The 23297-nt window shown below is 36.4% G+C and overlaps 1 protein-coding gene across 12 annotated transcripts in view; it reads left to right on the top strand.

Moving 5' to 3' along the window:
• The window catches only part of SUGCT (succinyl-CoA:glutarate-CoA transferase), a 336110-nt gene that overhangs the window by 140491 nt on the left and 172322 nt on the right, over positions 1-23297 (top strand). For 8 of the 12 annotated variants that reach the window (XR_012041116.1, XM_072853552.1, XM_072853549.1 and 5 more), the window contains one exon: positions 1385-1487. The exons of 1 other annotated variant lie outside the window; for it this stretch is intronic. Coding sequence is in view for 7 of the 11 variants with exons in the window: in XM_072853552.1 (XP_072709653.1) it covers positions 1385-1487 (103 nt within the window). In the remaining 4 variants the exon portion in view is untranslated. Of the gene's footprint in view, positions 1-1384; positions 1488-15006; positions 15105-16164; positions 16203-23297 lie in introns of those variants that run through there. 3 more of the 12 variants (XR_012041117.1, XR_012041119.1, XR_012041118.1) reach the window with 2 other exon arrangements.

The raw sequence follows: 23297 nt of genomic DNA, 5'->3' as shown, positions 1-23297 counted from the left end.
TATTCCCTGAAAGCTTGGGGAAGTTGTTCCTTCACAGGGAGAAAGACATTAACTGTGAAGCTTGGATCCATACCTATGCCATATACTTAATATAACTGTAACTTGTCACCATCACTAGTTTGTTTTTTTTTTTCTTTAGTCTAAAAGTAGCAGGAAGTAGTTTGCAGCCAATCTCTGCATATGTGTAAAAAGAAGTTTACAAAGTTTGACTTTGTACTGATTTAGAGGTTTTTGTGCTTTTGGGCTTTGTCTCTATTAACTTTCTGTCAGCAACTTGGAAGCTTTTTTTGCATAATAACATCCTAGAAGGAAAGCTGAACGTTACTGACATTGTTCTGGATAACACTTAGGGAACTCTGAACTGGTGAGCTATAGAATACCAGTAACTGACTGTCCCTTATCAAGGTTTCATTAATTTCATTTTCATCAGGTCTTTAAATCACACCTAATTTCTTTTCGGTGTTGTACGTATCGTGAAGTAGATCTTTCCTTTCTAATAATCTGGTAGACCTCTGTGTTATTTACCTTCATGAAATTTAAGGTACAATCTCCAAATAAGTTCACCTATGATTCAGAATCCCAGACGGCTGCAGAAAATACCGTCTCTCAGTGACTGATATTGCTTCAAGAGTGTGTTTTCTTCATGTATGTAACTCTACTGGGCACACGAGGAAAGAAAAAGTATCTAGCAAAAGAGGGGAAATAGAGTGGTGCTATCAGTTGTGGAATTGAATGTTTATAAAGAAATAAGCTGAACTTTTTGTATGTGATACAAGGACATGGAGCTCTGTGTTCACCAATTTAGGCACACTGTATATATGCTGAACCGGATGTCCTTAGGATAGGTTATACAATCATACAATGAATAAATATGTAATTAATGTTATCTGATCAAAAAAAGTGGCTGTTAATCCTGACATATGTTTTGGATGTAATGGAGGAAAAACACTGTGGTGCTTTCTATCAGCTTTTAGTACATAGTGTCGTGTTAGACTTGTACCCACATTATATCTATCTTTTTGTTGTTAAATACACGTACATAAAAGAAAAAAAATGTGAGGCATGTTAGTGTAATTATGGACTGGAGGAAACCCATTGATCCTTATTTGAAGCTGCTGATAAATTTAGCTTTACATCATTGCTGGATTGCTTCAGATGTTCAGATAGAAATAGAAGTCAGTTCAGCTATGTTCTTTCCCCTATGTCATTGGGTTTTGCATTTCTGAATAATGTGTGTAGTACATTTTTGTTATGTTATTCACTGCCTGGGAAGAAATCAGTGGGGAAGAGTATGGAAGCAGTGAGAGAGGGAGGAGACATGCTATACATTTTTTGGAATCTGAAAGCACAGAGTTGAAACCACTTGCTTCTTATTTGCTCTTAGGTTTTCAGAAAAAGCAACGATTGAATGGTTGCATCTCTTTGAAGGTAGTGGGATTCCATATGGCCCAATCAACAATATGCAGCAAGTATTCTCGGATCCTCAGGTTGGTTATCACCAAGTCTTTTCTATACATTATTATGTATGTTTTACAAATGCTGAGTAATGATCACTTTTCCTGCCACTCAGACCTGATTTCAGCTGCTTTAAAATGGGATTTGAGAATTATATGGTGGATTGAGTTATATGGTGGATTGAGTTTAAGCTGATAATATGGCATAATAAGAAATAAATACAGATCCTTAAATGAATTATATGCTTGGGAACACAGATTTTGCCATAATGCATTAAACCATAGGTATTCCATGTCTTGTATGGAGTCTGTCTTTCAAAAGTGGCTGGTAAAACAGGGAAATAAACTGTAATATATTATGTAATTGCATTTTGTCAGATAAATATGCAGAAAAGTACCTTTCTTGCTGTCCACAAGCAACCGATTTTCTGTGTGGAGTATGGATAACCAGAATCTATACTGTTTGAGAAAAATGGGCAACTTTTTGACTGGAAACAGAAAAATGAAACACAAAAGTCATATGCAGAAATATTTTAACCTTTTCTTGTCCTGGTGATTTCCCTGGCTGAGAACGCTTCAGATTTTATTTATTTATTTATTTTAAATTTTAAATCTTTCACTGAATTGCATCTATACTTAATTATAAACATTATTTTTACTTTTGAGTATCTCTAGAGTTGTATTATCTGCATATTCCGTGATACTTCCCCGTCTTCTCACCCTCTGGCTTATGACGGGTTAAAGGGCCCAACACAAACCAAATTATATGGTCTTGAATAGTGCAACAGAGTATTTTATGGCTATTCTATTGTGTGAGGAATCTCCTTTATATTAATTTCTAATAATGACAGTAACCAGAAAAAAGATTGGCTATTGGAGGAAATAAAAAAAAAAAAGCAGACACTTTTGTACATGTCCATGTCTACCATCAAGAAGTGTTTGTCAGGATTGTGAATATGGTTGCAGTCTTTGGGAAAGAAGAACAGGGAAAACAATCTCTATCATGAGGGAATATGTTTATAATAAATATGTTTGTTATAAATATGTTTATTATACTTTTAGAGGTATAAGACAATATTTGTTAGGCTACTGCAAGGAAAGATGTTTTTTTTTCTTAAATAAATATGCTTTTTCTCCTTAAAATGATGTAGTACCACGCTGTAAAGTGTGCATGGGCCAAATTTTTCACTTCATAACTTTCACAGGGATTAAGGTTGGGCTTTGAAGAACATACAGCGAGAGTCTTTATTTCACTCGGAGCGTGGTTGACTTGGCTGTACTTGGGGCAACACTGGAAAAATATTCTTTGCTTTTTTTTGATGCTGCAAATTTTAAGAAGTCAGGTCCGCTCTGAAAGAGATGGCTTTTTAAAACACAGTATGTCATGGGATGGCCATTACCTCCCAAACTGAAAAGAGGCTGGCTTGGTTACCTTGCTCTTGTCAGAATTCACCTAAATATTATTTTTATATATATTATTATACTTTTATATATGTATGTCAGGTTATTACGTCACATAGCCTATCCATAAAAGGTATCACAGTGCTTTGCAGTCAGATACCACCATATGGCAGGTTTTTCAAAATATTTTCCTGTGAAGGGGCATACCAATCTCTTTTTTTTTTTTCCCCTCATGAAACTGCTTGAAAACGTTGTCTTTTCTACACCCTTCTCTGAAATAAGTGGCACTCAGACACTGTGTTCTTATTACTATTGGAAATGAAATGTCAGTATTTGTGGCGATGCTGCATGTTATACATTTGTTTCATTTCTGGTGCTGCCTGCCTGCTTAAGCATTATTGAGAAAAAAAAAAAGGACTGCAGTTCTTTCCTCTTCTTTCTTGAAATATGGCAAAGCGTTGACATTTTAAGGTACTGCTCTTATGGCAAGATATTTACTTTACATCACTTATATAAAATTAAGCCCCCACTCCAGCAATTCGGAGAGTAGCATGCTCAGCCTCTTAAGTATATTTTTCTAATTTCTACACAAATTTTTATTTTGATGGTGAAGACTTCAGACCTTCACAGGTGGCTTCATTACCCTGAGTCACTTATCCATAGCTTGGATTTAGAGGCTTAGGGACAGTTCAAGCACAACTTTTCACCTTCACATTTCTTCTGAACTGTAGTTTTTGCCATTGTACCTTGCCCAGTCTCCCTCCACTTGCTCATCCTTCTGCTGCTGTATAGACAGCATGCGTCTGGGATAAACACACATGCTTGTGTAAAGCTCAACCCAGTCATTAACTACGAGAACTTTGTAATCATTCTTCACAGTGTTTCTGTTATAATATGGTGGGTTTTTTCAGGCTCAGTTTAGATCAGAAAATGCATTCTAGGAAAGATGTCACTCAGCTTGCATTTAATACCCTTACTTACTAATACTGTATAACAACAAGTACAAACAGTGTGATGTAAAATGAAAGGGTTTATCATAAGGCAGTAATCTGCTTTTCATAGTCATTTGCTTTCAACCATTGCAAAGACTCCAGAAGAACATAAAACCTGGTGATACTTCAATATATACAAATCCTAGTCTACCTCTAATAGTTAATACCTAGGTTTTGCTAACCTCTTCCATTTTGGGCGTTACTAGCAGAATTGGATCTAAACAGAATTCAATTTTTTAACTTCTTTTCATTGCCATTGTCTTCCTATGGATTTACAGATTTTGATCTACAGATGTTGATATCCATAATGCAGCCATCATTCGTTGTAAGTGCAGTCTCGCACCATTAGTGACCAAGATGCACTGCATGGCCATCAACAATCATTAAAGCATATGCCAGCTCATCTGTTAGTAATGCTGCAAAGGGTGCACCAGGCTGGTACCAGCCAAAGACAGTAATCCTGGGAGGGGGTTGGAATAATGCAAGGGAGGAATGGAAGCAAGTCTGAGGAGATAGGAAAGACAAGTAAAGGAGACGACTGAAATGGTCTAATGGAACTTAGTCAGCTACAGGTGGGTCATGTTTTGAAATTTTATTTTATTTTAACTAAAAGGACCTCAGAACTCTGAAGGCCAAGAGTGGTTTGTATAACTTCTTCTATAAACTGAGATAAAACAACACATTTTTGATCCCAGGACATTTTGTTAATATCATTAACAGCTTCAATCATACTCCGAGTGAGCTGCCAAAAAACATGAAATCTTTTACTAAGTTGGAGTGCCAGGTGATACTGTTTTTTCCATGAATGGAGTGAAATGTCCACTTTTCCCACTGATTATAATCTTTTATTCATTTGCAAAGTTAAAATGAATACCACAGGCATTTGTACTGCTAAGTCAATCAGTCTGTGGATAGAAGTAAATGTGTACTTGTGCATGTATGGATAAAAAGGCTGAGAGAAAGAGGAGCAGTTTTGCTAGTTAAGGGAACAATTTTCTTAGAAAGGAGAGGGAGGAAAGAATGTTTATAAAACTTCTTACAAACTCTTAATAGTACAGTATAGACTGTACTATTTAATGAAGCTTTTTATAGTCAAAATTTTTCAAGCTTTTTTAAAAAAATGTGCTCTTTTAACCAGGCCAAGATAGTACAAACATTAAAGGAATTCTTAAAACGTTTTAAAAACTTACTAGTGACCTCAGTATGGTCCCATTTAACATACCCTGGGGAACATGTGTATGAAATACAATGTGGTTTGAGGTTTTCCAAACAAAACAAACTTAGAGTACCATTTTTAATAGAAACTATTCAAATTCTCCCAAAAGATAAAAGAAAACAAAAACAGGTACACACTGTACTGCAGCTAAGTATGAAAGAACAAAGATCTTTGCTGGTAAAGTGAGGGGACTAAAAGTTTTTTTGTTTTCTTTAAAACATTACACTCCCCTTTTTCACAATGTAATTTATTTCACTGTTGCTATACAGTGTTATTACTTTAATTAAATGACTGGCATATATAAGAAGCAACAAAACAGCCCAGAAATATTATGGGCAGTTTAATAAATTGTTTGTTATCTGATGTTTTACCAGATTAAATCCATTCATGTTGATGAATTTTTACTATATGAATGCTGCCAGCTGAAAATAAAAATTAAAGCCATGCAGTGGTAATTCCCCCCCTTCTCAAAGCATTTACAGTCATACCACACAAGTTGAGTACATCAGGTGTAAGACATCACCCTGATGCATCACTTCTGAGAAATATGGGGAGGGAAATATCGAAGCTGAAATATCACAGCTGGCCCTGATTTCAGCTCCTGCCAAACACCTGCAGACTCTAAAAGGATACCAAAACAAAACTCCACCCTGTGGCAAGAAGCCATCCCTTAACAACCCTTCCCTGACTTTGCATCACTATAAGAATTAATTTAACATTTTTTACAGAAACCTTAGTCTTCCTGTCCCAGAAGGCCATTACAGTTCCTTTAGCCTTTTCTCTGAATATGCCTGAGAAAAAAAACTACAGTAAATTGAAGTACTGAAATATCTGATAGCTGGAAATTATCTGATATTTTAAGTTTATTATTTGTGGAAACTTATGAAGGTGGTAGGGTTTTTTATTAACCTCCAGATCATCTCTTATTTTGGAAGTCATTTCATTTGAACACATCCTGGCAAAAATTTCCTAGCATCTGGTAAAAGCTTCTACAATCAGGTTTGTGAACACACAGAACAGCAAAAGATATAAAGTGTGTTGGTGTTCTTTCTTTTCTTTTTTTTTTTTTTTTTAAATAATCATATGCATGCTTGTTGTTGGTTTGGGTTTTTTTGTTGTTTGTTTTTTTTTTTTTTAAATATGGCTATGTTTTAATTGTTATTCTTTGTTGAAATAGACTTTTGTGGCCCACTGAGGGCTGTCCCAAGTTGAATGAAATTATATTCATGTCCATAATACTGCAGGGAGTTGTTCTACATATATACGTTTCTGCAACTGAAAAGCAGTTGATGAAGGCCTGAGGTAATACAATGTGTCTGGAAGTAATTCCTAACGCACAAGAGAAAGAGAGGAATTAAATTTTGCATGTGTCTATTAAGTAAGTACTAAAACTGGTTGGAAATTTTCCGATGGAATGCTTTTACATTTAAAAATGCCAATTCATTGGAAGTGAAACATCCACACGAAGGTGTCTAAAATTAAATTCTATTTTGAAACAGAAATTCAGCTCTATTTCTCCCTGTCTCGATAAGTTGAAAATGTGCGCTGCCTAGCTTTGATTTGGTGTTTCAAGCCAACTTTTAACTTCAATTTTAAAAATCTACGCAATGAAAAAAACCACACCAGTAACCATACCCAACCCTTTAATTTTGTCAAAAGTAGCTCTTTTATACTAAATTACAAATGTTTTCAAGCTTTTTGTCTGTGGGAAATTTAGGGAAGTAGATTCTGTTCTAAAGTGGAAAGCATTAAGGAATGGAACAGAGTTTGAAGAAGTGAAATGGAAAATCCAATTCTAAGACTGTAGTATGTGATTCCCACATATACACAATTAAGCAGGCTTTATATGTGTTATGAGATAGTTCTGTATCCAGATGTTATAGGAAGGGCTCAAAATGAGACATCATTTGACATCAGACATCATTTGTTATGAGGAATATTGTAATAGGAAGTGTTTTTAAAATTTTGCCTGTAGTGAAATGTGGTCCATGGCTATGCCATGTTTTTGTGTGGCCTGCCTATCTTACAATGACTAGTAGAGAGCTTATAGTGGAGAAGTCCTGAAAAATGATGGGGTTCTAAATAAAAATGTATGTTTATATTAATGATAGACTTTTGTTTGTACACGCATTTAATATACATCTATTTTCTAGATTAGAAGAATACTGATAAAGGAGGTAGTTCAACAGTTTCTATTATGAGGTTTTGTTTTCACTTGCCTATAACTTTGCAGAGTTTGATCTGAAATTTCCAGTGCTGGTTGTCTGCCTAAGTCTGACGTATGTTTGGAAACATTTGTGATAAAATGATCCACTCATGTTTGATAACAAGTTTCCAGAAATCTATTGTCTACCATATCAACATATTCTTACAACTGCTTTTTGCCTGGGAGCTCTGCTGCTCCTTTTTAGAGAATTAGCTCTTTTGCAAAGAGACTTGGGCAGAAAGGTGACTGCAGTGTCATAGATGTGCTCTTTTGCTGTCCCATGTTTTTAAGGATGGGGGAGAGAAGCTGGCTATGAATAAAGAGGAATGGATCCCCAGACAGTGTATGCAAAAGATAAGCTTTCATCTGCTGCCACATATTCTGGTCCTTTATGTGTTTTGTGAGCCCAAAGGTGTCAGCTTTGCTCGAGACCTAGATTGGAAATTGTATAACTACACTAGATAAAACGGTTAGGCTTTTTCAATGCCTGAATTTTGATTTCTAAAAACGTCACAATAAATAAATAAGAATGACACAAACATGAGAAAATTTACCAACAACTTTATTTACTGAAGAAGAACCTCTAATTCATAAACACTGTGATATTTTTAAATCAAGTAACATCTTTCTGCTGTACCCTCTTCCTGAAGTGTGCAGGATAGACTTGACTGTTTAGTAGGAGAGCATTTAGTCTGCCTTGTAAACCAGGTTGTTGTCTGTCAGATTCTTAATTAATTTGATTCAGAATATGAAAAGTAGTGAAAGAGGTAAGAGGTTGCAGAAATATGGCTTCATTTTTATAGAAGTTGAATGCCAGACAAGAATCTCTTCCTGCATCTGCCACACAGTTCACACGTGGTTTTGGGTAAGTCACTTCAATCAAAATGTTAAAAGGTGGTCATTAAACATGTGTGCCTCATGTTTTGAGTGCCTGCCTTGTGACACCATATGCTAAATACACAACAGCACTGAGTTCTCATGGATGTAAATGAAACTGTTTAAAGTATTCTTTGATCATTTAAAAATGTAATATTGTTGAAAATGCTGAAAAACCTAACATAGTGGTTTTACCCTTAGTTTTCTCTGTACTTTGATTTCTTAGCCTTGAAATTAGGAGTCATCTAAAAAGCAGTGTTGTAAAGATGCAGTAGTTATGCTTCTGGAAAGTATAGTTTCTAATGTGAGAGCACCAGAGAAATAACCCTTTGGGAAATTAATTTTTTTTATTGTGTGATTTGAGTGTTATATATTAAAATAGGACCTGGAGCTACACCTTACTTATGAGAAATAAAACCACTTTTGAATATCTTTTACTTCACTGAATGAGGGAGGAGCCTGACAGGAAAAAAGTCAAGCATGCACTTAAAGTTTGTACTGTATTTCTTTTGTGTAAGCAAGCAAATGATGCTTAGTAGCAGCATTTTTTAAAGTTCTCTTTTTATTTTAAATGTGTACATATATGAATGGTATGTCTTTAGTACTATTTGCATATTCATTCTGTTGAGAAATGATAAACCTAAGTATTTGTTGGTTACAGAAAATATTAAGTTCTCAAAAAGATCTCATTAAAGGTCCGTTCTCATAAAATACTAAATTGTGTTTAAAAATTACATTGCAGTCGTGGCCATTCAAAGGTATGAAGAGTCATGTAGCCTTTTCGGGCATTCAATTCTAGAAGGAGACCTGTCAAAAAGCATGCTCAGGTTTTGAAGCAAAGAGCCCATTTTTGAAATCTCGCGGTCTTTGTTAGACCTTAGTGTTAGGAGTCCGTAATGCATGTCTCTTGCACCTCAAACTCTTGGATTAGTTTCTGTCCTTGCAGGAGTTACACACTGGTTCCCTAACTGTGCAGCTCATCAGAGACATGAGTTGGTTTCAAAGAATCTGTATTTGGCATCTTGCACTACCAGAGTATGCTCAGATAAGGCCATCCAACTTTAAGAGGTACTGAGCTAGACGATGTGTAGCTTCTTAGAAATCCCTCACAGAGTGTGAGCCCAGCTCTCACTTCTGTTCAAGTAAACTGTGTAACGGTGGGGTCAAAAGAGAGTTTCTAATTAACCCAGTTGTTGCGTTTAGATAAAGTTGGATGAGTGTCAATTCTCCTATATGTATGGGAAGGGGGGGAAATACATGTATATGTCTGTCTCATCAAGTCTCACAGCCTGAAGAGAGTTTATATGCTGAAGCAATGGATTAAATTGATTCTTCAGAAGTTTTTTTGTTGTTGTTGTTTTTTTTTTATCTGAGCACTCACTGAATCATTGTCACAAAGTAATGGTCAGTTAAAAATAGGTATTCTTTGCTTTCCTCACAGTATTTCAGTTGTAAATTGTGACATTATCTATGTCTGTTGGTTGCCTGACTCACAAGACCATACCAAATCAAGTAAGAAAACACCATTTTTTGTTTTAAAATATTTTTCTTAAGTAGATGTAGATTAATTTACTAAGCTAAATTTATAGGAGAATCAATAATAAACGCTGGTATTTCAGATTAAATTTTAGACATGCTTCAGTATATAACTCCTTCCAGCAAAGGGTCACTTTTAAAATTTCCTACTGTATTTTTATGTTTTTTATGTTTTCAGAATCAGTTGCCACCTTGTCTTCTTTGGAGTTCATATGAAGATAGCCTGGATATTTTTTTCTTTCTCAGAGACCATAAGGGCTAGATTTTGTCATAAGTCTCATTCACTTTTAAATAGATTGGTTTGTAATCAATATAAGTAGTGTGGTGGAGCTTTGTAGTATGAGTTATGTTTTGTAGGCATGAAAATACTAATGATATTCTGGAGAATAAGTATTTGGCATCTTGCACTTCAGAATCTCTCAAATGGTAGTAGCTATAGATGATGATATATGTGTTCCAGCAAGGGAGAAAATAAAATGAAAATACAACAGCAACAAAAAAGTGCAGAAACTGTGCAGATCAGGCTTTAGTTATCACTTGATCTTCAGCTGCTTTTCCTGAGTGCTCAACTTAATTTAAAAATCTTAGCTCAAGCCATGACCCTGGCCCGTCATCCTGAAATTACAAGATTTCCCACTCTCTTCAGCCTAAGTTCATCTTGGAGTCCCACTCACTGCTGAAAAAAAAGGTGATATTTTCAGATGAGATGCTGACATATTCACTTTGCATTGTACTTACGCAATAACATTTTAAAAAAATATACTGTTTTAGTTTTATGCCTCTTACTGACAAGGAGGAATATTTGAGCCATGAAAAGGCAAGTATGTAGGCTGAGTAGGAGTGGGTATTTGAAGATTTAGATTTCCAACTACCACAAAAAGGCATTAATTAGTCAGGCAAGCTTTCTCTGTCATTGCCATTTTCCTTCTCATCTCTGACTGGTTTCACGTAGGTTTCTGGTATGATTTAAGTAGACACTTTGTAAAGAAGCAGGAAGTATTTCCTCACTGTGCATGGTCAATGAGGCCAGGAGCATTATTACCATTGTTTTAAAGAACTAATCCTAAGCTTAAAACTGGCTGCAGCATTTGGATGTCAACACTCTGAGCAGCCAGCCACATGTTGAAATTCTTTCCACACAATTTCAATTGGCTACTTAGCAACCGTAGCATTTAATTATAGCAATTTAAATCAGAAGTTGTGTAATTTTGTAATATATGTTTTAGGGATAAAACTTCGTTTGAATTACATATAAATCTTGATTAATGTTGTTGGTGATCTCAGGTGTTCCTCAAAACTTTTTTGAAGTCCTGAACAACAATCTAGGTGTATTTTTAATTAAAAAAAAAAAAAAAAGGCCAAATTTTGATCAGGTTTACAGACAGGCCTTTGGGATGACCCAATTGAATTTTAATTATCTAGAATGACACCTGAAACACATCATAGCTCACATAAGAGGAAAATGTATTTATATTTTTATGCATGCCTTTAATGGCCTATTAAAATAAACATTCCCATAATGAAAGAGTCACCTCAATGTGAAGGTAGTGCATTGAAGATGATTAATGGTAGTATTAAATATGGAGATCCTGACTCACATGTGAGAAAAGATGAAGAGAATGGTACTTCAGGAATTTTGAGCCAAGTTTAGGAATGGCATGAAAAAGACACAAAGATAAATTGAGATGCTAAGCAGACAGTATTTACACTGTGGATCCCAGTTCAATTTCTAAGAAAAAAGAAGTAAAAAAAGAGCCTCTTTGAAAACAAACAGAAACCCCTCCTAGCAGTTCCTCCCTGCTATTTTGATACCAGTGTTGCAAACACTGTATTCATAATCCATGATGAACTCTATCTATTGGCCATCTAGGTTGACAGATGGATCTGGGAATTTCAAGAGTCAGGCTATGTCTCCTAACAACCTGTGAGGGCCAGTCTGGGGGGTTGCTACTTCCATGAGCTGGGTTTTGGAGAGAAGCTTCTGCCAAATGTAGTCTGATGCTCCCTTGGCATGGAGCAGGCAACTGAAATGTATTTTCCCGCAGTCCTCGTCACACCCAAAGTAGGCATGACCAGAAACACCATTTAGTACCTGCACATCTTTTTCTTTCAGATACTGTATTTCCACAGGATCACAAATGAAAAATGGAGGTTAGGATTTCTCTAGTTCTTCCTGTGATGCTCAAGACTACCCCTTTCTCTAAAACAGCTGAAGTCTCTGTTCCACTTATCAAGATGCAGGCTTGGAGTTTTAGAGAAACTTTGATGTTTAAATCAGTTACGTAATAACTGATTTTGTAAAAATCTCCCTCTTCTGCCCCCTACCCCTGAGAAATCATGAAGTCAAAAGAGAATAATATTTACTGACAACTGGAGTGTGCACGCCTGCCCCCCCATAAATTCCTATGTCATGATGCTGCCTTAGATTTAGGGGTTACCATGTACGGGGTATGAGGAAGTTGTAGACTGGCATCATTATTTTCAGAAGGGAGACAGCATCTTCCAGGCTCTGAAGTTATCAAAATATTATCATATTATTATCATTATATTCAGTTCTATTGATACTGTTGGCAGATAAACCTGACTTCTTGTTTGGTCGTTTGTACCAAATTCATCAAGATCATGGTCTTAATAAAGGAATCTCTCTTTTACATTCCACAGTTTCCCATATAGGTTTGCTAGCTGACCTTTAATGTATGTGTCTTACGTAGGAATTGGCCATCTTTCAGTGACTTTCTTGATCTGGTTTTGGATATGTTATTTGTTCATGTTGAGAACTGCACTAGCAAATTACACTTTCCATTTTTTCTTCTTATATGTACCTTGATACTGAAAAGTGCTGACAGTGTGCAGCATGCAGATGCTTTATTCCTACTGCTTTCTACTTTTATGGCATTGCTTTTCATCTTTATATATTTTTCAAACTATTGATTCTTTGTTTTTAACATTTTCCTTGTGAATCTAACATTAAATCTCGAATTTGTGTTTCACTGTCCATACAATGTGTATTTTCTGGATGTAGTATTTATACACAACTTACCCTATTGCGTAGTATATTCTAGTGGGAACTTAAGTTATATCGATGCAGTATTCTGGTATTCCTTATTCTCCACCCTAAACTGATATATCTGAAAAGGAGGTACTTTGCAAGGCGAGTCCTATTGATTTTAGGAACTTGTTGGATTTTTCAGTGTTACATCCTATTCTTAGGGTGTAAGAATATGCATTTAATAGGAATGTATACTAGAGGCTTTTGTAAATTCTGTGTTTTGAAACACAGAAGTTATGTCCTTAATATAGACTGATTTTTCTTTAATTGCCTTTTTTCTGTCATAAGCTCTAACTCCAGTAAATACACTGTTACAACTAGTGTCCGTTATAAATATGTGTTATTAAAGGAAGGTGATATTCAGTGTCTCCACAGTGAAATTTCAAAATATTTGGAAATTTAAATAACATACTTTCATGTCTTTATCCTCTGAATATGTCCTTTCAGAATCTAAAAAACTAAAATGTTACTCAGCCAAACAGTTATTCTAATTGAAATTAAAGGCACAGCAAGACCAGTGCAATTGCTAATCGAGTAAATATCCGACACTATCCTATATTACAAGCAGGTTTATAAAAATAACAGCAAATTATAGGTTCCTTGTGACATATTTGCTATTGCAGAAGACTCTTCAAACCAGGCATTTTTCCTATTTTAGAGCAAAATGCAAACACATTCACCCTCACTGAGTAGTACATTTTACTTGTCTTTTAGATGAGTGATGAAAAAATAAACATGAAATGAAAGCACGTGAAAATAGTTTATATCTTTACAAGTCATCTAGGAAAGGGTGTAGAAGGAAGTGTTACTGTCATTTCACAATACAAAGCACTTTTTCAGCCTTCTTGTGTGTTTTAAGTGAATTTTTGTTTTGAACATAGCAAATTCTGTGAATACAAACCTTCAGCTGCTTCAAAAGGAAAGGCAGATGTACTCATCATACTGTAGGTGTACTCTCTTTGAGATTATTGCCTTTGCATCAGTTTGACCTGTGTCAAATCAAAGGAGCAAAACCCAGTGCTGCTGTCTTAGCTGAAGTAGCTGTCTAACTGACCATCTAAATAATCTTAGAAGTCAGTAAGGTGATAGGTATGACTGGAATTAAGTATTTACTTAGGTATGAATAGGTTTTGTATTTAGCTATGTCCTCAATTAAAAATCAATATAAAACATAAGTATCCAAGCAATATGGATGTTAAAAAGACAACAAAATATATTACAGAAAAAGCAGTGCAACTGCTCTACAGATAGCTATTGAGTTTGGTTTGTTAATTCACTGCTTGCTTTTTTCTGATGAAACTGCCAGTAGGTAGGCCAGCCTTTGAGTGGGTAGAAATGTACTTCGACACGAGTATTTAACATTAGATCACCAATTCATTTATAGAGGCCACTATTTTTTTTGGAGGGGGTGTGGAGAGTTTGCTGCTAATTACTCAGTCTTGACTGCTCAGCAGGTGAGAACAGAAGTAACTGAGGATTCATAAATAGATTTTATGTTTTTAAAATAAAGTATGTTTTCAAGATTTTTGTTGGGAACTTTTTTTTTACTGCATTTTGTACACATGATGTAATTAAATGGGAAGAAATAAATGTTATACCAAAGTATAAAAATCTATACATAGCAATTACAGGCTTGAAATTTACATGTATAAAGTGTAATTAGGAATTATTTCACCAGTTATAGAATAATAGAACATAGTCTTGTTGCAGAGGAGTCTTGCTGGCTGCTCTGTGTGGTTACTTAGTAAAGCATCACATTTGCCTGAAGTTCTGAAAGTCTAAAATTGCATGTAAAATACATTGCAGCTTGATTTAGCTGTATTTGAAATTATGACAGAGGATGAAAGATAATGTGAAATTTGTTCTTGCTTTTTATTTATGCTAAACTGTCTTTTTATTTATGCTAAACAAAGTTAGTTATAATCTCCTCAAAGCTATTATATCCCAAATTCCTGTTTCGTTTCTAATTTTAGCATTTGTTCAAAATCTCCAAAGAGGTTACAGAAAGTAATAAAAGTATGCATAGGGAGATTGCTGTAGTTGATAATGGCCATCATGTTTTCTCTGTTTAGTGGCTGCATGTTTCAGTTGGTTCTGTTAAACAGTGAAGTTCTCCCGTCTCCTGATTACTCCTCTGTATTGGAGTTATTGCAGCTGTTCTCAGGAAAGTAAAATACTAAGTATATTTGCTGACCTAACAATGTTTTCTGTTACCAAAGCAGAGGATTTTTCCTAATGTGTGTAGCCTCGTACTGACATGAATACTTCTTTGCTAGGAAGGGTCCAACATAAACATTTCTTCGCTGCTTCCTTGAACAAACTGATGTATGGGCCTGACTTTCTCTCCTGATAGGAAAATATAACTTAAAAGCAGGTAGGTTTTTTTCTTTTGTATTCTCTGTCTTAAGCTTTTTTAATAAGACAGTTATGCTAAATAGAATTGGGCTAATAGAATCATTTAGGTTGGAAAAGACCTTTAAGATCATAGAGTCCAACCATTAACCTAGCACTGCCAAGCCCACCACTAAACCATGTCCCTAAGCACCGCATCTACACATCTTTTAAATTCCTCCAGGGATGGTGATTCAACCACTGCCCTGGGCAGCCTGTGCCAATGCTTGACAACCCTTTCAGTGAAGAAATTTTTCCTAATAGCCAATCTAAACCTCCCCTGGTGCAACTTGAGGCCATTTCCTCTTGTCCTATCACTTGTTACTTGGGAGAAGAGACCGACCCCCACCTCACTACAACCTCCTTTCAGGTAGATGTAGAGAGCAGTAAGGTCTCCCTGAGCCTCCTTTTGCCCCAGGCTAAACAACCCCAGTTCCCTCAGCCGCTCCTCATAGGACTTGCTCTCTAGACCCTGCACCAGCTTCATTGTTCTTCTTAGGATGCACTCTGGCACCTTAATGTCTTTTTTGTAGTGAGGGGCCCAAAACTGAACACAGTATTCGAGGTGTAGCCTCACCAGTGCCGAGTACAGGAGTTTGCCTGCTGCTCTGTGTGGTTACTTAGTAAAACATCACATTTGTCTGAAGTTCTGAAAGACTCTAAAATTGCATGTAAAATACATTGTATATTATACTTTTTTGGTGAATCATTCACTAGAAGTGTGGTTCTGGAACACAAAATTATTTGTAATTTGTATCAAATTCAGTAACTAATGAGTTTTAAATATTGTCAAAAGTTTAAATATGAACAAAATAGTAAGGAGATGATGAAGCATTTTCTTTAGATATACTGTATCCTGGATCAGAAGAGAGATCTGAAGAAATGTTTCCCTCCACCCAGAAGGATGATCACTGGCATAAATATTATTATGTTACTCTGTTATGATAATGATAATATTAGGATGGGATTCTTTTCCCTGTCAAGAGGAATGGTATCAGTACTGAGGTTAAATTAATCAAAGTCATCCATTGTTCTGATCTAAGGAGCTGCCTACCAAACAGCTGAAAACTGCAAGATACCCACCAGCTACTTTGGACAAGAGGAGCAAGGAGAGGGTCTATGAAAGGAGTCTAGAAGTGGTTCACAGCAGGGATATATAAATGTTTGTCTTTGGTTCAGGTAGAACATCTCGTACCGTCCAAACAAGATCTTTTCTTCTTCATACTGGGGAGAAAAAGCTTGCTTCTCTGCCCCGCCCTCTCCCCAGCCCCCAATTCTAGTTGGTCTAATTTTGATCTGAGATTGGCTAGCAATTATTCATGTAGCTCTGGTGTTTAGAAACTTTAAAAGTAAATATAAAGTTCATCTTTTTAATAAAGTCTTGCTCAATTATTGATCCAAATATATTTATGACCATTCTGACTTTCCATACTCTTTTGAAGATTTATGCCAAAGCTCTAGATTTTTGATAAAGTATTACTTTTAAAACACAAATTTTTAATAAAAATTTGACTTTCGGATGGAAAGCCTGATGTAATAATCCAGCTTTCTATATTGTGGAAGTAATACGTGCGTTTGAAACAGTTGCAGTTACTTGTTTTTTTCGCAGCTGACTTAAATATTACACATTTTAAAATGCTTCCCTATTTAAATTGGTGCGGTTTTATACTGTGCCATATATCAAGATGAGTCTAGTGATGAGTAACAGCAGAAGGCTGGATAGGAAAACTATTATTGCATTTATATTCATATTTAGGCAGAAGGTTCCTTATATATTTGCTGAAGTTGGTTGTCTTGAGTTAAGTTGATGATTTAAAGCTTCAGCAGTGTGGCTAACTTCATGGCTTTGTGTACAGTCGCAAGAGTTGTCTATCGATTTGTGCATTTCCTTGCTTCCAAGCACCTGAGAAACAGAAATTTCCGCAAGGGGTGTTTTATGAGTAGTTTAGCATGGCAGGGCTTTGGAATATGTTTTCTTGTTTCTAAGTAGGTAAATGCCAAGACAGAGATAGCTACAATAGAAACAATTTATTTATGCTTTTTTCAGAGCAAGATGGGATCTCCATCTGCTTGCACTTATTTTGGACTTTTCCTAAACTCAAATGGCTTCAGGGACTTGAATCTGAAAGGTGCTGAGCATTTCTGACCCCAATTCATCAACTAGCATGCTTCTCGTACAATGTTGCATTCATAGCAGTGTGATTACTCGTGCTTTACTTTGTACTAGTGTACACTTTACAATGTTTAATAGTTATCATTTCATTATTGAATTTCATATATTCTCCCTCCTGTACAGGGTTTTCTTTTCATATTTTTGTTTCTGTTGTAACTGCCTGCCTCAAATGGTTTTTCTGTGTTCTGTGTGGGTGAAAAGCTAGGTGGTGTTGCTCTCTCAAATTTTTTTCAGAATTGTTTGCTGTGGTGTTCATCCATATACGCCTAGTCTTTCTTTCCCTCTGCTGGAAATACTGTCTGTTCCTATGCCTGCTTTTTGCCATGCAAATTCTTTGGGCCTTTTTTTTTTTTTCAGGGAAGTAATTGTGATTTTAATATCTAGATGCATTCACTCAGTTCTCTGGTGTGATGACTGACATACCATCTTTTTGCCTAGTGTATTTTATTGAGATTTTTTAAAAAATTATTTGGATCAAGGAGTGTGCTTCCTCCATTCATTTACATGCCACATTTCTCTGTAGCACTGCATACCTAAGAACAATACCAGCAATGTCAATTAAAAGATACGCATCAATGCAAAAAAGCATAAATGTCATTATGATATAGTGTAAGTTCTAGCCATTGTAATATGCTGACTACCACAAAATTATTTGTCCAATTTAGTGAATTTACATATTTTTATTAATTGGAAACTTCATTTATTTCATGCAGTGTTGCATGGAACATACAATACAGTTTGTGAGTTCAGCCTTTGTATACCCAATGGTATATACGATACAGTCTGTTTCCCTAGGGTCCATACTGGGGCCAATACTGTTTAAACTCCTCCTTAATTACTTTGACAGTGGGATTGAGTGAATCTCAGCAAGTCTGCAGGTGACATCAAATTGGGGAGAGTAGTTGATATGCTGGAGGGTAGGACTGCCATTCAGAGGGACCTTCACAGGTTGGACAAATGGGCTAGCAGGAACCTCCTGAAGTCCAAGAAACACAAATTTGAAGTTCTGTACCTGAGACAGAATAGCCCCATGCAGCAATACAGGTTAGGGATTGACTGGATAGGAAGCAGCTTCACAGATAAAGACCCAAAGATCTTTGTGGACATCAAGTTGAACATGAGTCAGCAGTGTGCCCTTGTGAGAAATACTAATTCCATGTTGCACTAAATTAGTAAAATCATAGCACCAGAAGTACATGTTGACAGGATAAGAGCCAACAGACACAAGTTGCAGCAAGGGAAATTCTGATTAGATATAAGGAAGAAAAATTTCACAGTGGAGTTAGGCTTTGGATCAGAGATGCTGTGAAATTTTCATCCTTAGAGACAGTCAATATGTGAACAAGACCCTGAACAGCCTCATCTGACTTTATAGTTGGCCCTGCTTTACAAGGGATTTGGACCAGAAGACTACCAGAGGTCCTGGATGATCTAAATTACTCTAACTATGTATTTAAAGTACGATTGCATTAATTGTTTCAAAGAACACAAGTGGTAGCATATGACTAGGCATGCAAGCTAAATTGTATGACTATGCAAACATTTCTTAATAGAGGTTTGTCAAAGTGCAAGCAACTGTTGAAACTGAAAAGGTAGGAGATTATCAATATTTCAGTAGTTTAGAGGCATGTTCAAGCTGAAATTTCAGCAGATCTGTTTTTATTTATTTCTTTTTACTGCTATCATTCCTGCCTATTTCTATAGTGGATGACTTTTTTACACTAACAGATTGGATCGGGTTGCCAGCACCTGCAGAATAAGGACAAAGAGAGATTTCCCTGCCTAAAAGACATATTTTTGAACAACTTTTTCTAGTCTGAAGAAAAAAAAAGGGGGGGGGGGGAGGGGGAGTGATTTTTAGGGTCCGTTGTATTAAAAAAAAAAAGTTAAAGGGAAAAAAAAGGTGCATAAACCAGACAGTTTTATTTAAAGCATCCAAAGCTGATAAGGGAAAAAAATGGGGATACAACACACAGGCTGCAAATGCAGTTCTCATGATTTAAATCTGGAAGGCTGTACAGTACATCTGTTTAACATCTTGCAGTTTCAAGAACTCTGCCTTGAAAACCTTCTGTCACAGTGACACATGAAACAAAAGGTTATGTTATGACTTTCAGATGCAAACCTGTAAAAAGTTTATCTAATAGCATACCATCTTTTATTAACCCATTGCTGCTGCTCACCTATAACTCTTTTGCAAGCAGTTTTGGGAGGATTCTACTGTGTAATGAAAAGAAATGTGAACTCAGACTGCAAAAATAATTCTATAACGGCACTAAATGACTTACTTGCCATATGTAAATGGCAAATTTACATATCTGTATACCTCCTCATCTGTTCTCTCTATTGCTCTTAATGTTTGTCAGCTGTACCATTTTTTTCTTTGATTAAAGAAATGGAACAAGTTTATTCTGTTTCTGACATAAACTTTGAGAACAATTAGAGTGGCACAGAATAATTTGAACAGTTTCAAGATTTATGATATTATAAGGGATAAAATACTAGAATGGCTTAAAGATGGTATTCTTGATTCAGAGGTCTGAGTTTAAGGCTATGAAGTTAAAAGAAGTAAGGGTGTAATGTTTGCCTTCTCATTAATATTTACTACTTCTGCATCTCAGAATTTGAAAAAAATATCAACCTTTGCTCATAGGACAAAGCTATAGTATAAAAGTTGCATTGTCAAAATCTTCTTGACAGAGCTGTGCTAGGAAATGTTTATCAGGCTGAAGTTTGCTTAGTTATAGAAAATGTGGTTAGTGCAAGAGTGGTTCTTCAGAGTCCTACACAGCAATTACTTAAGAGTCTAGTGCAAAATACAGGGGGTGCTATGATCCATTTACTGGAAAATTTCCTTTAACTTCTTAAATTAGAATTTTGGGCAAACTGCCCTGGCTTGCCTGCCCCTGACATATTAGTACCAATATTGCTCATTGAGTCAAAGACAAATGAGAGGCTTTATCTGCTACCCAGAGATGCTTCATACCTTGCCAGATCAGGCTGTGCAAACTTTCATCCAGACTTAATGGGTGAAGTCTGGTGGTTCCAAAATCAGAGAGTCTGGAACTTGATTGTAATGCTTGTCACTTCCACAGTATTTCGGAGTGACTTTGGTTAAGTTATTCAGCTAGGTAGTGCTGTGGTTTCCATATTTACAAAATATGGAGAGTAATATTTACCTTGCTGAAACATGCTTTATTCATTGTCTGCAAAGTACTTTAGAGATCCTTGGTTGAAATTTCAGTGAGTGCTGCTATTTAATAAGTGTGATTTGTTGGTTTTCTTTACAAGGCACAGATGCTCCCCAAGAAACAATGGTAATTTCTTTACCTCAAGGAGCTGATGCCATGCATACAGCAGACATATCACAACAGTGAGCTCTGCTGTATGACCTACAGTGAGTGGGTGTGTGAAAGAGAGAGAGCGAGCATTTCCTTCATAGACATACACACCCTCTGACCCAGACTAGAGAAGAATCTGCTTTGCAGAAGGTTTGCTTCAAGGGATTTTCCACATGTATTTTATTATGTTAAAGCTGATAGTGGTGACAAGTTGCACATTAAGTAACTGTTTCTTCAAAAATGTGCTGTTTATATTCTCTTTAGGAAAAGTGATATAATACTGGGTTTCTCAGATAAACAAAGTCATTTGGTTATAGAATATGTTACTATTGCATATGAACCTTGCTCTCATCTGCCCCATACCTACTCATTTTAGGCCTCTGGCTTTACATGATGATTATCTGCATGTTTAGGGACAAATGTATTCATATTCACTAAGTTAGTAGCCAGTGGTTTCCACCAGGGAAATAACTTCAGTATGCTGTTAGTAATTTGGTTTCTAAAGTATCGGCAAGGTCCTCAACGTAAGAGTCAGCGAAACATGTGGTCCTAATCATTCCCTTAAAAAGGAGACATGGTCTATTTTCCATTAGGAATGGTGCTTAGAGCAAATGAGTAAATACAGAATGAAATTTACGCATGTATTATAACTTTAGTGTGTGTATGCATTCAAACATGCATGTACATGTGTATGCTTAGGCATACTCCTAGTGAGTGTAACATGATGACTGCTGTAACACAGCTAGGCTTAGAGAACAAGTTGGTTGGTAGAAGAATTGGAAAATGCAGCTGTTTTCAAAGTATTTCCCCCCCCCCCCAGCCAGCAAAGTTCAAAATTCACATTTGCATTATGCAATTGGCATAGAGGAGCTACAGTAAAATTTCTTGTAGAGGTGTTGGGATTTTAATGTAGCTTTTACTCAGAACAGAGTTCATAATGGCAGAAATGCAGCCCCCACCCCTTGCAATGTGCTGTGCCAGTATACAGAATCAGAGACCAGCCTTGGCTGGACTGGTCATATAGAGCATGGCATTGAAGGATGGAAGTAGAGAGAACCGCCCTACTTTGTAGGAGCTGTTTTATCCCACGGAAACAGGAGGGCACTGAGGGGCTTTGGTGCCTTGCCTTTTTCCCTCTTAGAAGAATTGGCATAAGAGGGTATGCTGGCTGGCAGAAATTCAGTTCGGTTTCTCCCTTGCCTTCTGGCAGCCTTCCCACTGCTGTGCATGGAGCCTTCTGGTGGCAGAGCAGCAAAGCAGAGCCCTGTTCTGCATTCCTCATTGTTAGGTTCCTGTTGGGCATTGGAGCAGGGGCCTGGGTATTATTTCCACTTTCTCTGGTTTTAGCTAACTTTGTCATACTTGATGCTCTAGTATGACAAGATAAAAAACAAGGGAGAAAGCAGTGCTTGGTTCTGCCTTGAGGACATTTTATGTAGGCCAGGTGTGAAGCAGAACGTAAACTACAGCTTTTCTAGAGAAGCATTCTTGCTCAACTTTTTCAGCTGAATTTGCTTCTGGGGTAGGCTGTTCAAAGCTGACTATTTGAAGATATTCCTGTTCTTCTGATGCTGCCATGAGCAGATTCTAACCTACAGATATGGATATAGACTGAGATAACAAAATGCCTGTGAAAGGACACAGGGCTCCTTCATTGTCTTCTAGGCTTGGTAATGTCTGTATTGTTACATCTTTAATCACTTTTGGGCATTTCTTTGTCTTTTAATCTGTATAGACCACTATATATGATCTCACTAATTGCTAACCAGAAACTTCCTGAGTAGTAGTATACTTGCAACACAAGAATTCACACTGATGAATGCTAAAATTTCATTCACAGAATTTTGGAAGTCATTGAAGAAAGGAAGTTTCCTTTCTTTCACAGGCACTGAGGCTGCTTCATATTTGACTATAAGTAAATCCATGAGCTGGATTTAGTTTAGTTTATTATTCTCGTACACTGTTTTTTCTGTGATTGGAAAAAAACAGATAGGAACCAGACCTGTGTTTTTCATTTACCCTTTTTTTTTTTTTTTGGTAGAAATGTATATTAATTAAAATTAAATTATGGTTTCCAGGAAGAGGTCAATTCTCCAGGTACCAGTGTGAATTTTTGTTGTCTTCTCCACTCTTGTGAGCTTTCTACTTCAGATTTAATGGCATGCTGAATCTGGCACCTTTGGAATGGGCAAGTCCAAGGCTGCAGTATTAACATTTTTAGGGGACACTGCTTATGTTGTGACTCCCCTCCCCAAATGGAGTTTTGTGGAACAGATTCCAAGCCATGTAATGGGCCTTGTTTTGCTGTGGCCTTTTCTTTTTCCTCACAAGTACTATATTTCTCCTGAAGGGTAACTCAAACATTTTTTTCAAGTTGAACTTGGTCCTCACAAAGCTTCATTGCTGCAGTGTAGTGTAATTTAGATGTGAAAGGTGCTGCTGTGATGACACATCCTTACATAGGTGGCATATATAATACAGTCCCACAGCTGGGTACTCAATATATACCCCCCCTTTACTATTTGTGTTTCAGCTTGAGGAAGCAATAGTAATGCACATCAGTTCCTATCTTTAATCTAACAAATCATACAGCCACCATACACCATGGTCAGGTACCATCGTTGCATGACCTAGTTTAAAGATAAGATATGTTTAGCTGTCC

This window comes from Ciconia boyciana, chromosome 2 (genome assembly GCF_034638445.1).
Source record: "Ciconia boyciana chromosome 2, ASM3463844v1, whole genome shotgun sequence".
NCBI lineage: Eukaryota > Metazoa > Chordata > Aves > Ciconiiformes > Ciconiidae > Ciconia > Ciconia boyciana.
This window is presented reverse-complemented; position numbering and strand designations above follow the sequence as displayed.